Genomic DNA, 14,113 nt, shown 5'->3' with positions numbered 1-14,113 from the left:
TATATATATATCAAGTTGATCGTTCCGTGCTTTTTAAAAAAAGTGTAATATTGTACTTTGAGTTTGAGCGCCTGCCATTGTCACGGCATATTAACTCTCACGCAAAGATGAAGATGACAGCGTACGTTACGCGCAACACGTTATATAAACAAATCAAGTTTGAAAATAAGCCGCATTTTACCGCGCAGCATTTTGATTGGTCAATCTATCAATCCTAATAAAACAACTTTTTTTTTTTTTTTTTTTTAAGCAATCAGAAATCTGAGGGGACCGGACATGTAAATGAGAGGGCCTAGGCCCACCCAGGCCCCCTCGTGGCTACGCCACTGGCATCTAAGGCAGAAGGGTGACAATTGTTCTGACATAAGCCAGAGTGGGGTAAGAAGACAACTGATACCTCCATCTAGTAATTTTGTCATGGACATATATTAAAATATGATCTAAATTATCATTAAAAAATAATAATAAATCAGTATGCAGGTTTTATGCATACAAACAAAATGGTAGTGGGGAGTGGAAGATATTCAACTTACCCCTTAACATGGTTAAATTTGACATTTTTAGAGATTATTTTACCATTGTTAGATGGCAGATACCCCACTCTCCCCTTCTAACCAGTACATTAAAGTTGTACCTGTACCTGCACTGAGCAAAGAGGCAAACCTGTGAAAGCTACAACCGCGTTTCTTGAATCATTTTCAATGTGGATTTAAAGCACTCCATGTGGTCAAATACAAATAATCCATCATTTCTGAAGCCCAAGCCCCCTTAAGAGCCAGACCGCTCCCTCAATCCATTCACTCGTCTTCTTTCTGTCACAAGTCTTATCCTAACCCTGGTCACTCAAGTCATAAAACATATTCATCTTCACCCTGAGAAGAAAAAAAAAGCAGGTAGAAGGATGTGGGGTTCCAGACACACTTAAAGGCTTTAAGTGTTGCCTCGGGCACAGAGAGAGAGAATGAGGGAAATACACTCCTAAAATGAGAGGGGGAATGGTCAAAGATTTTACTCCTCAATCTTGTCCACCGCACATATTCTGGATGTATATAGTGCACAAAAAGAGGTAATGTAAAAATCTGCGAAAGTGTGTTCTTACCTCAGCATTTATACCTTTGTTGACTGAGTTCAAGAAAGTAATAGATGACCAAAGGCAAAAGTCAAGGGACCTGAATCTCCATTGATTACTCGATTTGAGACACTAGAACTCTAAAAGCGGCTGTCGCCTGTGTAAAGGGAATCTCAACAAAAAAAGAAAAAAAGAAAAATGCAATCTCAAGTCTTATTGCTCCAGCCTGCATCTGTCAATTGCAACTGGCTTATACACAGACACACACACTTTCCACGTTTTTCCCACTGCTCTAATGGCTACACAACACCAGACTGACCAGTACATTTTTTTGTGGTTAATTATGGTGTCTTCTGTTGCAGATGTGTTTGATTTTAATTCGCTTTGCTGCTCCGCTGGAGTGTGAAACACTAAAGCCCTGGAGATCAATTACTGAGGGGTATTTGCACTACACGGTGGTAGAGGGGACAGGGACAGGCCTGACATACTTCAGCATGTGTTCACTCTCTCAGCCACTGGTCTTTCTCATTACACTGTCAATCAGCTAACAGTCAAACACATATTGCAAAGAGACAGAACATATCATTTTGATTTATACACACTTCAAATGAAACGAAGGGAACCAACTAAATAATATACAGACGTAAACGAACGAGGCTGCCACACAAACAAAACGTCTCATATCTGATAAAACTCTTTAGAGTCAGACAAACTCAAATAATGTGCAAATTGCATTACCAAATAGCCAAATGCAGCTTTATAGTCATTGTTTTAGGCCACTGTTAAACGTCATGCATCCTTTGTAAAATATTACTTTAATAAAGGTTACAGCAATAATAGCAGATATATTTGAGAAAGAAGAGTTGCCACTGGGATGAGTGGAGATGCTCCGGAGAGTGAACTTGACCTTTAACCTCCAAAAGCGAAAGTAAAATAGTTTGCAAATGTCATTACATGTTGCCTACATGGACAGATGAGAGGTCCTCCCACACAAACACAATATCTCATACCTGGCAAAACCCTCCAGAGACAGACGAGTTCATCATCCACCTCAGTGCAAATAAAGCGCTACGTTTAGTCTGGGAGGCACCAAGAGGACAAAGTGTGTGCAACAAGAGACACTTTAGAGTTTTATTTAAAAAGCAGATGGCACAGCCGAAATGAAGATGAATTGGACTGAAGCCTGGTGTGAGATGAGAACTAATTAGCCTGGCCATCAGTGGGGCTTGTAGAGCTACAGAGGCCCGCATGAACATACACAAGCCCGGGGCTCCATTAGTCAGCCTAGTCTGGAATAAAACACAGGGACAAGGGCACCAGTGTCCTGCCCCGTAGCCAGATTCCCACATCTCTTCTGATGCCTCAGAGGGCCACGGGAGGGGAGGGCGCCACACTTGATATCCCAGAATGCCCTGTGTCCTTCATTACTTTTTGCTGAGAGACATATGAGGGGAGTTAATGTGAGCTGCGGCAGTCTTTCTTGTGATGGATCGCGTATACACACACATCTTTCTCTCTGTCTATTCGCTCTCTCTTTTCTACACACAATCTAATTTGAGATAAGTCATAAGAGAACACTAGTGGGAGCGAGAGCAGACTTTATCAGTGCTCTGGGTGGGTGTGCGAGGAGATCTAGGAGTAATTGTATTCCTGTATGCTTGCAGGGACTCCTATTAAAGCCAATAACTGTTAATAGGGTTACAGCTTAATTTTTTAAGTGCCTTGATAACGATTATGAAGCAACCTTTGACAAGACAGACAAGTCTGCTTATGTTATGTTGCTGATGCATATTGGAAGAACCACTACTGTACATAACACTGGAAAACTGAAGATCTTATGAAGGTAAAATGGGAACAATCTGAACAGAAAATCATGTGAAAACGTTCAGAGGGAAGTTTGATTGAATCTTGCTCCAGGTGGTTTTCCTGATTCCCACTACACATCAAATGCTGATCCCATTTACTACAGAAAAAAAACACAAAAAAACGGATTGATGGTTACACTGATACATGTCACGTCAAAAGGGAAGGTTCAACAGAGCGCAACATGTTGCAATTTTATAACTTTCCAAGAAAAAAACAAAACAGCTAAGTCAACAAACAATAGTGGGGAAGCCTTTTCAGCAAAACGCTTTCAGGGTGTCCGGTTTTAGTGGAAATGTAGCATTCTCTGCACACAGTGCGTTTCTGGATGACACCTCAACACCTGGCGGTAACGACAGCTAAAGCACACGACAGTGATTTTAACCCTGCTGACTTCAGACACTTACATCAACAGTCCAATCACAAAACCACACGAGTTGTAAGCAGCATGTTTGGATGAAATAAAACAGAACTCAACGTGCAAGCAGACAGAAAAGATTGATTCATGCTGTAAAAAGGAGACAACTCCGATATGAAAACTGTAAAAAGATTTACAGTTACAATACCCCTTTTCTACCAGTAAGATAGAGGTGGTGGTGCTACGGCCCAAATCTGCACATTTACACTTAAGAAAAAGCAGTTTCTGAGTCAAAAACACTGACCCAGGAATGGTTACATTAGTGGACAGGCTAAACCAAAAGAAGACCGTAAAAATACCTTACAACATTTAGAGAAGTTATCTACACTGGAAGCGGCTGATGAGAAACATCACTGAGGCGACACCATTGGTACATATTATAGAAGCTTTCTATCTTGAGTCTGAAGATATGTCAAGTGAATTTGTAGTACAGAAGCAAATCTTATCTTGATTTAAGATTATTATCCTATCCTCAACGTATCTGTAGTTATGAAATCTTAAACTGCTCCATTGAGTTTGATAATCAACTCTCAGGTCTGTTACCAAGCAACAAATGACGCGCAAGCAGCTGCTGTGAAGTAAATGCTAGAGATTAAAATGGAGAAACAAAATAGGTGTGCTTTTAATTAATTGCTGCCGAAAGAGAAGTTTTGATAAGGTTGGTAGGAAAGGCAATGCATATCACTATATTTCAGTGTTTTGGCGTCAAAGTGCAGCACACAATTTGGGTGTTCAAAAAGACTTTCTACAATCAAACAGTATACCTAATGAAATAGCTTACCTAATACAAATAAATAAAACATTTCCAGTTAACTAGTATATCATTTAGTTTGCTATTAAATAAGAGATCTCCCGCTAAAATCTGTTTAAAATCAAGCAGAGCGCTCAAGTCCGCTGCCATCAGTTGCATGGATGACGCGATGCACGAGTTGCATTATTTTAATCTATCGCCGTTGCAGAGACTCTATTCATTCTGGTAAAATCACAAAATAAAATGCACACAAATGTGTCCCTGCTTGATATAGGCTGTAAGCACTGATGAACATAGATTATTCAGTTTCGATGAGAGAGAAAAAAAAACAAAAAAAAAAACTGTAGCCTACGAGTGGATTAGAACCACTGATCTATATAATGAGATGTTCCTGATTCTCCATCGTCCGTCGTATCTGGCCTCTGAAAAAAGCTTTTAAGGATAGCCTGCCAGGGCCTGGCCATATTTGAAACGTCTCACTCATTCGTTCATTGTTTAGGTCTATATTACAGTCGTTTTAGGCGTGCGCTTTATTTGAAATGCAGCATGCGATATTAATAACTTTCAAATGGTAGAGCCTGTTCCTTTATAACATAGCCAAAGGTCGGTGTATTTTTGCTTTATACATTTTAGGCTTATTCTCAAATTCAGATTGTGTTAGTGAGGCGGGATTATTATGCAATTTTAATCAGACAATTTGACCAGAGAGATTAACTTTTGTCGGGAATTTAATTTTTTCCAGGCCAATGTCCGGTAATTACCAGACAACGGAAACCCTACCAAGGAGTAACACTTGTAAATAAATACTATGATTTAGTATATTTGTTTGTGGGCAGCTTATAAAGTAATAGTCAGTTAAATCATTAAATCGGCTCTCAAGTCAGTGGAAACGCACAGTATCAGCCAGTCGAGCACAAGCACAAATACTGTTTGGCTAGAAAAGGAAAATGTGTAGTTAGAAGCAGTCTGAAGCCTCTTGCCTCTTGGTCATAAGCCACTTGTCGTGTTTATGCTTAGGAAGCTGGAGAAAAAAAAATCGTTTCCCTTTTGCAAGGCAATTAAAGAGACCCCGAGAGACTGTTATGAGCCAACTATTGAACATTAATTTCTATAAGAAAGCAAAAAAAAATCAATAAAAAGAGTGACATGATTGAGAGAAAACAAAACAGACATTAACCCAAACAGAACACACATTCAAAATGCATGGCAGGTAGATCAGAGTAAGCGTGCAAAATGAATGCAGTTAATGGCGAAGAGAAGAAATGAAAGCAAAGAGTAGAGAGAAATGCTATTCTCTATCTCTTTTTTTTTTTAACTCTGATTTTACCGTGGTTGCAGTCTTTCAGAACAGGTCTTTGTGGACTCGGGTTGAGCAATTGTGTTGGTTCATCTGTGGAAATTAGGACATGGGACAAGACAGAGTGAGTGTCACTCTCACACATAAACCCACCTTTTACTCCATAAATTAGATTATACTTTCTATCAGGGTCTAAAATTAACACTCGCCAAGTGCCAAATGCAGGTAAACTGTGTCAATAGCCAGTTGGCTGGTAACATTTTTATGAATTCTAACAAGGCAATGTTGTGAGAACATGAATGTGAACAATTCCCAGGACAGTTGAGGCTTGCACTGTGTAGGCATTACAGCCTTGCTAATTTAAATACTCTGTAGGGTCCATGTAAATATATATTTTTTTCTGCTGCTGTTTGTGTTTTTAATGAAACTTTTTAAATTCAAAATTAACAAATTTTAATAATGAGGACCATCAATCCTTCTTCCAAAATGTGTTTTGACTTACACTGATTCACTATGGTAAATAGTAATGGCATAGGTTGTCACAACGAGCAAATAAGGTTGACATGGCGCATGATCGAACCTCCAGGGAATCGCTTTTAAAAAAAATTGCAGAAAATAGAGAACGCAACAGAACTCAGAAGTTTCGTTTTAACCGCTAGAGGCACGAAAGTAACAGTGTTGTTTTAAAAGTGACAAAAGTAGTTTTTTTTTTTTAATTAAACAACACAGTTTTACATTTGATTATTTATTCAATGTATCCACATGAAAACTACTGTTACTTGTCTTTGATAATGTTTTAAAATTACGTAAGTTAGGCTAGTAGTTTTAGCAGTGATATCGAAATTGGAACAGAGAATTGTACATTTTTTACTGGCATCTAAAATTTTGGAGTCAAAACTGCCTTTTTAGGCAAAAATAGTTTCATGGCCGGTGAAAAATGTTCAGAACTCTACATTTTCTTAAAAGGATACTTTTTTTTTTTTGGAAATAGGCTCATTTTCCCACTCCCCCAGAGTTAAACAGTTGGGTTTTACCGTTTTCAAATCCATTCAGGCGATTTTCCGATATTTAGAAGGACAGTTTCTGGTCTCATTGACTTCAATAACAGTCAATGAATACAGAAACTGTCTGGTTACTGATATTCTTCTAAATATCAGAAAATCGGCTGAATGGATTCGGAAACGGTAAAACTCAACTGTTTAACTCTGGGGGAGTGGGAAAATGAGCCTATTTCCAAAAAAAAAAAAAAGTGGAGTATCCCTTTAAGTCACAGGTCAATGGCAGGTGTAGCAAAAAGTTAGTTTTAGGCCCTGCTTCCCAGTAAAAGGAGAGTTATGATATACTTTTCTTTTTTTCTTTTTTTAATGTTGAAATTTCAGCGTTTAACAGGACTTTTTTTTGATTTGCCAGGTCAGTTTGTTGGACTCTCCTGATACTCTGATTTCTATTGAAAGTGGTCAGCTGCATTAAACTCCACTGGGTCCTGTAATGCCAGAGGAAGTGTGCCGAAAATGGGGGGCTGATTCTGTACTGATTCTATAGAAAGAAAGAAAAAGCTTTTAACACTTAGACTGGAACAGAGCTATCAATTCTGAATTGTGCACTTACAGAATGGGAAACTATAGAAAAGAGTTTGAAACATGTCTGAGAACTGAAGACATTTGGCATATATATAATAATGTTCAAAAGTTTGTTACAAATTATTTGATTTTCAAATAAATGCTGTTCTTTTGAGCCTTCTATTCATCAAATAATCGTAAAAAAATATATTAGGCAACAACTGTTTTCAACATTGATAATAATTTAGTATGATTTCTGGAGTAATGCTGCTGAAAATTCATCTTTGGCAGAGAAGTTAATAAATAAATTAATTTATTTTTAAATAAAATAAATGCAGCCTTGGTGAGCATAATGGGCGTCTATCAAACACACATCAAAATATCTCACCAAGCCAAACTTTTGAACAGCAAACTCTGAGAGTTTACTGTCAGGCTTGTACTGATATATGCCACCCATTAGCTGCATGTCTGAAGCTGTCTGAAATCAACAAACCTGACCTGAGCCTCTCAGCTAGGTAGGTCGGACACATAACATGAAGAGTGCAGAAGATACACTCTACCTTATCTCACCCCTCACTGCACTGAAAATAGACTCTAGACTCTAACCACTAGATGCTTTAGGCTGCTACACAGAGTAACAACATAAAGAAAAAATACACAGCTATCCCTCCACTCTGCTTTGGGTTTCTGGTCACCATGAAGGGGGTTATTTTGTGAAGATGACCAGCTGACATGAGAAACAAACAGACATGAGAACAAAAAAAGTGTTTTAATGGTTTATCTGTTGGAATTGACCAATCAGAGTCAGGCATGAATGAACGAATGAATGAACGAATGAATGAACGAATGAACGAATGAATGAATGAATGAATGAATGAATGAAAGAAAGAAAGAAAGAAAGAAAGAAAGAAAAAAGAAAGAAAGAAAGAAAGAAAGAAAGAAAGAAAGAAAGAAAGAAAGAAAGAAAGAAAGAAAGAAAGAAAGAAAGAAAGAAAGGAAGGAAAGAAAGAAAGACCAATGATGGCAGGATGTGTGTGGAGAGTGAGTAGACTCACCTCGGGGTCTGGGTGCTCTTTTCCTGCGGTCTCTGAAAGCGGCTCCAGACTGCAGCGCCTCCAGCAGACAATCCATCACACCGGTCTCATCGTTCTCTACAGGAGAGAGGAAGAAAGAAGAGAAAACATTAGGATGCGGAGGGGCATTCCATAGCGTCACTTAAACCGGCCTTAAGGGTCTCTGCAGGAATGCTAGAGAGAGAGAGCGAGAGGGAGGGAGGGGAAAAAAAACCTAAAGAGGCCTTTTGTGGATAGTATATCAGAGCGTCGATTCGGACAATTTGAGAGGCAAGACAGGCCCTTAAACTCCTCTATACGTCTCCTCTGCACCTCTACACAAATCCGCTGGTGTTTTGTAGCATTTGGAGGGCCGGTCGTAAAAACAGCTGAGTGGTGCAAGCAGTTAACCTCAGGCCACCGGCTTTCACATAGAGCAACTCCACAGACACAAGGAGGCCTGTGGGACACACGGCAGGCGGGAGGAACGCCACACTGCTCACGGTCACAAACACATCGCACTGCTGCTTACACAAAAACTTTACACACGCACACACATCCACTGACAGAGAATAAATCAGGTTGGCAGGAAAGTGTGCTTTTCAGCAGGTTTGAATAGAAAGGCTTGTATGAGAGAATGCATGTTGTGTGTTGAACCCTTAGATGGGTGAGCGTGGGTAAGCATTACGGGCCTTGACACTGTAACCTCCAAATATTAATCTTTACACTGACACAGAAAGCGCACACGCACACAATACAAAACAAATCAAAAAGCACATGAGCGTGTGTGCTAACGCTGCAGAAGTGCCCACTTCTCCACCGATAAGTTATGACACCCATCATCGGGGCTGTTCAGAATTAAACCAGTACCGTTTACCTATAACCTGTCATGACATCATTTCATGAGGGTTACAGTAGTTACATGCCAGTCTACAATATAGTACTTTTATCCTTCTGGTTATATACATTTACTACACTATATCTAAATGTATATATAGTATAAATTAAATAATCATAATGAATACAAAACAAATAAGGGTAGATTACAATAAAATGATTTGATAATATTACGGACAACAAAACACATGAATGAAGAGTCTTGGATTAGCCTCAGTGAAGTCATCAGCCACTCTCTTTATACACCGAATTTCACTGAATAGAAAAAATCTTCACCTATTCTATCTGAATTTCTGCATTTTCTTAAAATATAACATGAAAAATCAAACACACAATTACAGGGGCTTTATAAAAGGGTCTATCTGAAGCGTATTTGGGACTGCAGCACTGCTCTCTCTAAAAAGCCAGTCAGAGTCAGCCAAATACAGTATGGGGTATAATAAGGCCATTTTCAATCAGCAGCAATTGTGAACGTACAGTAAGTGAGTGAGTGATGGAGAGAGAGAGAGAGAGAGAGAGAGAGAGAGAGAGAGAGAGAGAGAGAGAGAGAATTGAGTGAAAGAGGAGAAGGTTATTTTGTACCGAGTGCTGTCAGTAGTTCAGAAGGGGCAGTTGACCACAATGAAAACTATCAGTGAAGAGAAAGCACAGAACTGTTGACCTTTACTAGCAAGCTTCAATTAGACAGAAAGAGAGTAAGTCTGTGATAAAGTGTGATCGACCAACCACTTATCACCACACTCTCCAACGAAAATACTTGCTAAATTTAATCCATTATATTTTCATAATGAATTAAAAATCGTACTTTAGAAATTATGATTTTTCCCCCCAAAGAACTTAATTTATATTTAAAATTGTTTGCTAGCAAATATGCTTAAAATAAATGTTTTTACACAAAATACATAATGCAGTGATGATGATGATGATGATGATGATAATAATTTGATGAGCAGAAATGACAGCTAAATCTTTTCCCTAGAATACATACTTTTCTACCATCATTTCATCCGTTCTTCCAGACAGATTTGCTCCAGGTTGTTAAAGGGATACTCCACTTTTTTGGGAAATAGGCTTATTTTACAACTCCATCAGGGTTAAATGTTTGAGTTTTACCGTTTTCGAATCCATCGAGCCAATTTTCTGATATTTAAAAGAATATCAGTAATGAGGCAGTTTCTGGTCTCATTGACTTCCATAGTAGGAAGAAAAAATGCTATGGAAGTCAATGAGACCAGAAACTGTCTCATTACTGATATTCTTTTAAATATCAGAAAATCGGCTGGATGGATTCGAAAACGGTCAAACTCAACTGTTTAACTCTGGGGGAGTTGTAAAATGAGCCTATTTCCACAAAAAAAAGTGGAGTATCCCTTTAAAGTTAGTCAGATGACACCTGAACAACCTGAACCCTTCAAATAGTGCAACCAATTCTCAATTTCCAAGACCTTATAGGACATTTTATGCTTTTAAATATTCATCTGGGCTTGCACCTAGGATCATTTTTGTAAAATATTTTGCAAGATTTTTTTTTTAGTCCATGGTTCACAAACCATATATGAGGGTGGGTGAAGCTGATTGCCCGATAAACAGCAATATTTTTGTGTATATGTAAATTAATTTTGCACACACACACAAATAAACATCCGCTGACAGTAGTCAGTGTCTAAGTGAGTGAGTGAGCGAATGAGTTCTGATTTTTTTATTTTTTACCACCAGGCCAAGAGCGAGTGCCTGGCACTGAACCTGACCACGAGAAAATGAGCCGTGAATGTCAATCAATTATCTCAGTGTTCCAACACCATCTTCTTCACCCACAGGACCCAGAACAGCAGCAGCTGTCACGGCAACACTTCAGAAACCAGCACTCTCAGACAGATAGACAGGTGCTAATGGACAGGTGTGAAAAGACATAAAGGTGCACCACTAGCAGGGAACTACACTACAGAACACAATATAAGTGAATAAGAGAGTTGGGGGGGGGGGGGGCAATATAGGACCGCTTAAGGCAGAGAGAAGATAAATGTCTAGTAACATGCAACTGAGTGGAGGCTTGAGGAAAGAGATGCAATCATAGAAAAGCAGATGAATGTCCGACTGCATTTGTGCATGTGGGTGTGTATGTGAGACTCTTTGCTACACCGACATGCACAACTACTGTTCAATCAGACCTCACTATTTACATGCAGCCTTGAATCGACACAATTTACAAGGAAGGGTCATGCTTAGAATATTTACTGCTTTCTGAGAAGAGAGAGAGGGAGCCAAGGGAAATGAGAGACTGTGACGATTGACATTAGTCTGCACAGTTTTCCAGGTGGCACGTTTCTTATTTCTTTTGAAAGATAGGCCCAAAAAGCCAGGTTGCAGGAAGAATGAATGGATAGACGGACAGCGAGAGGGTGTGATTAAAGAGAAATGGAGAAAGAGAGAGCGCGAACCCGAAAGAGTGATAAGTGCTAGGAGGTAGCCTGCTGGGCCTCTGATGGAGGAGAGAGGGATGGAGGGTGGCTTTAATAAAGAGCTGAGTGAAGAAGAGAGAGGAGGTGTGAGAGGGAAGGAAATGGTGTGATTTAGCCAGGAACGGAAAAGACATTTGGCTTGATTGCTGTTGCCTCTCTTTTAGTTCTCCCTATTTTTTATAAATACAAGAGAGAGTGAATAAAAAGCACTCACACTGAAGAGAAAGACAGAGAGAGAGAGGGTGATTGCTCTTCAAATAAAACTCATACATCTAAATGTTCCATAAATCAATTAAACAAATCTTCAAGTAATGGACTGTATAAATCAAAGCATTTTATGATTTTTCCTTAAAAAAAAAACAAACAAACCTATATATATATATATATATATATATATATATATATATATATATATATACTGTATATTATACCTGATTAAATGGTCCATGGTTTAATACACAATTCTACAAATGTCTGAAAACAATTTACCCTTTTGCAATGTGGAATTTATCTTTTATTTCAAAGATTTTCTTGAAAGGGGGGCCATGAGAGACAGTAAAGATAAACATAAAACTTTATCATTTTGTCAAGTATCCCAATTGCTTTCAGCTTTCCTTCAACCTAAAAACCTATGAAACCAGAGCCTGGGAAAACCCAGACAACTTTCGGTAAATTTAGATTTGTTCTGCAAATTAGTCTGTCAAAGAGCTCATTCAAGCCCATTTCTAATCCGTCAAAATCGCGGCACCAATGACGACAGCACAGCGACGGTGAAGCAGATTTTGTACATTTAAAAAGATGGATGCTGCAGTTGAACACAATAATTAGAACTCCATAACCGCCAAAACCATGTTATTAAAGTACATTGTAGGTGGTGCTTCGGAGGCTGCTACTGCTGGAGATGATTCAGGAGAGGTCTGTTTTGTTTACTGTGTGTGACTTATTTAATGTAAAGCAGATTCACAGCTAGTCGTCTAGCTGTTAATTTGAAATAAACGTAGAGCAAGTAGCTAATCAGTCTCTGATTTTTTATTCAAATCCAAGTCGCTTGCATACATCATCTCCTTCATCGCTCCGATTGGATTTAGGTCCATCCAATTGCGCACAGAGGCATTTGAGCTACGTCCATTGGTGACGCCCCTTTTGGAAATGATTTGTCTATGAAGCTTTGCCAGACCATAACTCAGTTACAACTGAGAATGGTCTGGTTTTAACCAGGTTAATGAAACTACCCTTCTGTACAACCTTCTGCTGCAAGGCCTTAGATGTATTTGCTTTTAATCGCCATGACAGCACAACTTACGCAAACATGCTATTAGTGGCGTAGCATAGATTTTAAAGGAGAAGCTATACTTCAGTCCAGCTGAGATTTATGAGACATTCATTACAGATCACAGAACCGAGTGATTTCACTGATCTGAGATCAAACAACAGCATGCAAAGGGGCTGGACAGGTGTCTGCACAGGTTGAGCGATAATGGCGGAACAGCACAATTATTCCTGACGTATCTACAGCCGCTCACAGTTCATGTCCGTTCTCTCTCGTATTTGTCTGAAGAGGGTGAAAGAGAGATGACAAATAATGAAGACAGCAATTACCTCCCCTATAATCTTTCATCAACCCTCTTTTCTTGTTCTCATCGTTCACATCATATTTTCATGAACAGATACAAAGAGCGCATTTGCTCAGCTGTCTGTCTGCTATGGCTTTGACAAAATGCCACCTGCTAATCTGATTTGTCAGGTGCATATTCTGACTATTAAACCTTTACTGGAGCGTAAAGGTCAGATATTTTCACTTTCTTCAAAGAAAGGAGGAAACATCAGTGAAAGATAAAGGGAAAATTGTTGGATCTCATGCATAAACTCAGCAGGAGTCCACCTGAGCCCTAGAAGGTTCAATCAAAAGCCCCTTTCACACAGAGATTCCGGAAAATACACGGATAATGTGACCCGGCATTTGTCCTGGGATTGTTTGATTACGGTTCATTCACACTGACAGTGACTTGCCGGAAAGATGCATGACGTCAGGATGAGACGTTTAACATACGCGTCAAACATGTACACACGTTGTTCACACATGTTCGTCCTTTCTTTGTTGATGACGAACACAAACTTTCTTCTAAGACCAACAGTGTCGCACGATGGCACATGCGTCATCACTATGACACACCCCTTAAGGCCAATTTATACTTCTGCATAGGGTGCGCGCAGTAGTAACGGTGTCCCATACCACGTACCCTTCGCCGTAGCCTGACGCGCACCTCCTCAAAAATGCAACTACACGTCGCGACGACGCGGACCGCAAGATCGGTGATTGGTCGGCTTGGTAGCATCGTATTTCCTCCAACGCATTTCCGCACGCACCTTCTCACCCATTTCTACACGTACCATCTCCTCCGATGTCTTCCCACATTTCTGCCCTTCAGTTTTACTGAAGAAACTAATGTATAGAATGTATGTATAGTATGTATAGAAACTAAATTTAACTGTTTTTTCTACCTCAATAAGCTTCAACTCCAACATGATCCGCTCTCTTTCAATCACTATTGTTTGTAGTAACCTAGCTGCCAGGAATCTAAACACAGTGGAACATTAAAACCCTCCGCCGCCAACTAGAGTTTCAGAGCAGTACTGCAGAGCAACCAAGACCTGAACGCAGAAGTATAAATGCTCACAACGGCGTCGCCTACGTGCGTAGCCAACGGCGTACCCTCGACGCAGAAGTATAAATTGGCCTTTTCGGCA

The 14,113-nt window shown here is 39.5% G+C and overlaps 1 protein-coding gene across 4 annotated transcripts in view; it reads right to left on the bottom strand.

Annotated features, from left to right (window-relative positions):
• Positions 1 to 14,113, bottom strand: part of diaph3 (diaphanous related formin 3) — a 317,511-nt gene that overhangs the window by 49,886 nt on the left and 253,512 nt on the right. For 3 of the 4 annotated variants that reach the window (XR_016148350.1, XM_039673952.2, XM_089124818.1), the window contains 2 exons: positions 8,013 to 8,108; positions 5,429 to 5,491 (listed from right to left, as the gene is read on the bottom strand). Coding sequence is in view for 3 of the 4 variants with exons in the window: in XM_039673952.2 (XP_039529886.2) it covers positions 5,429 to 5,491; positions 8,013 to 8,108 (159 nt within the window). In the remaining variant the exon portion in view is untranslated. The remainder of the gene's footprint in view (positions 1 to 5,428; positions 5,492 to 8,012; positions 8,109 to 14,113) is intronic. The other variant, XM_089124819.1, reaches the window with a different exon arrangement.

This window comes from Pimephales promelas, chromosome 21 (assembly GCF_988280905.1).
Source record: "Pimephales promelas chromosome 21, fPimPro1.hap1.1, whole genome shotgun sequence".
NCBI classification, from domain to species: Eukaryota; Metazoa; Chordata; class Actinopteri; order Cypriniformes; family Leuciscidae; genus Pimephales; species Pimephales promelas.
Note: the sequence above shows the minus strand (reverse complement) of the source record. Positions and strands in the feature narration are given on the sequence as shown.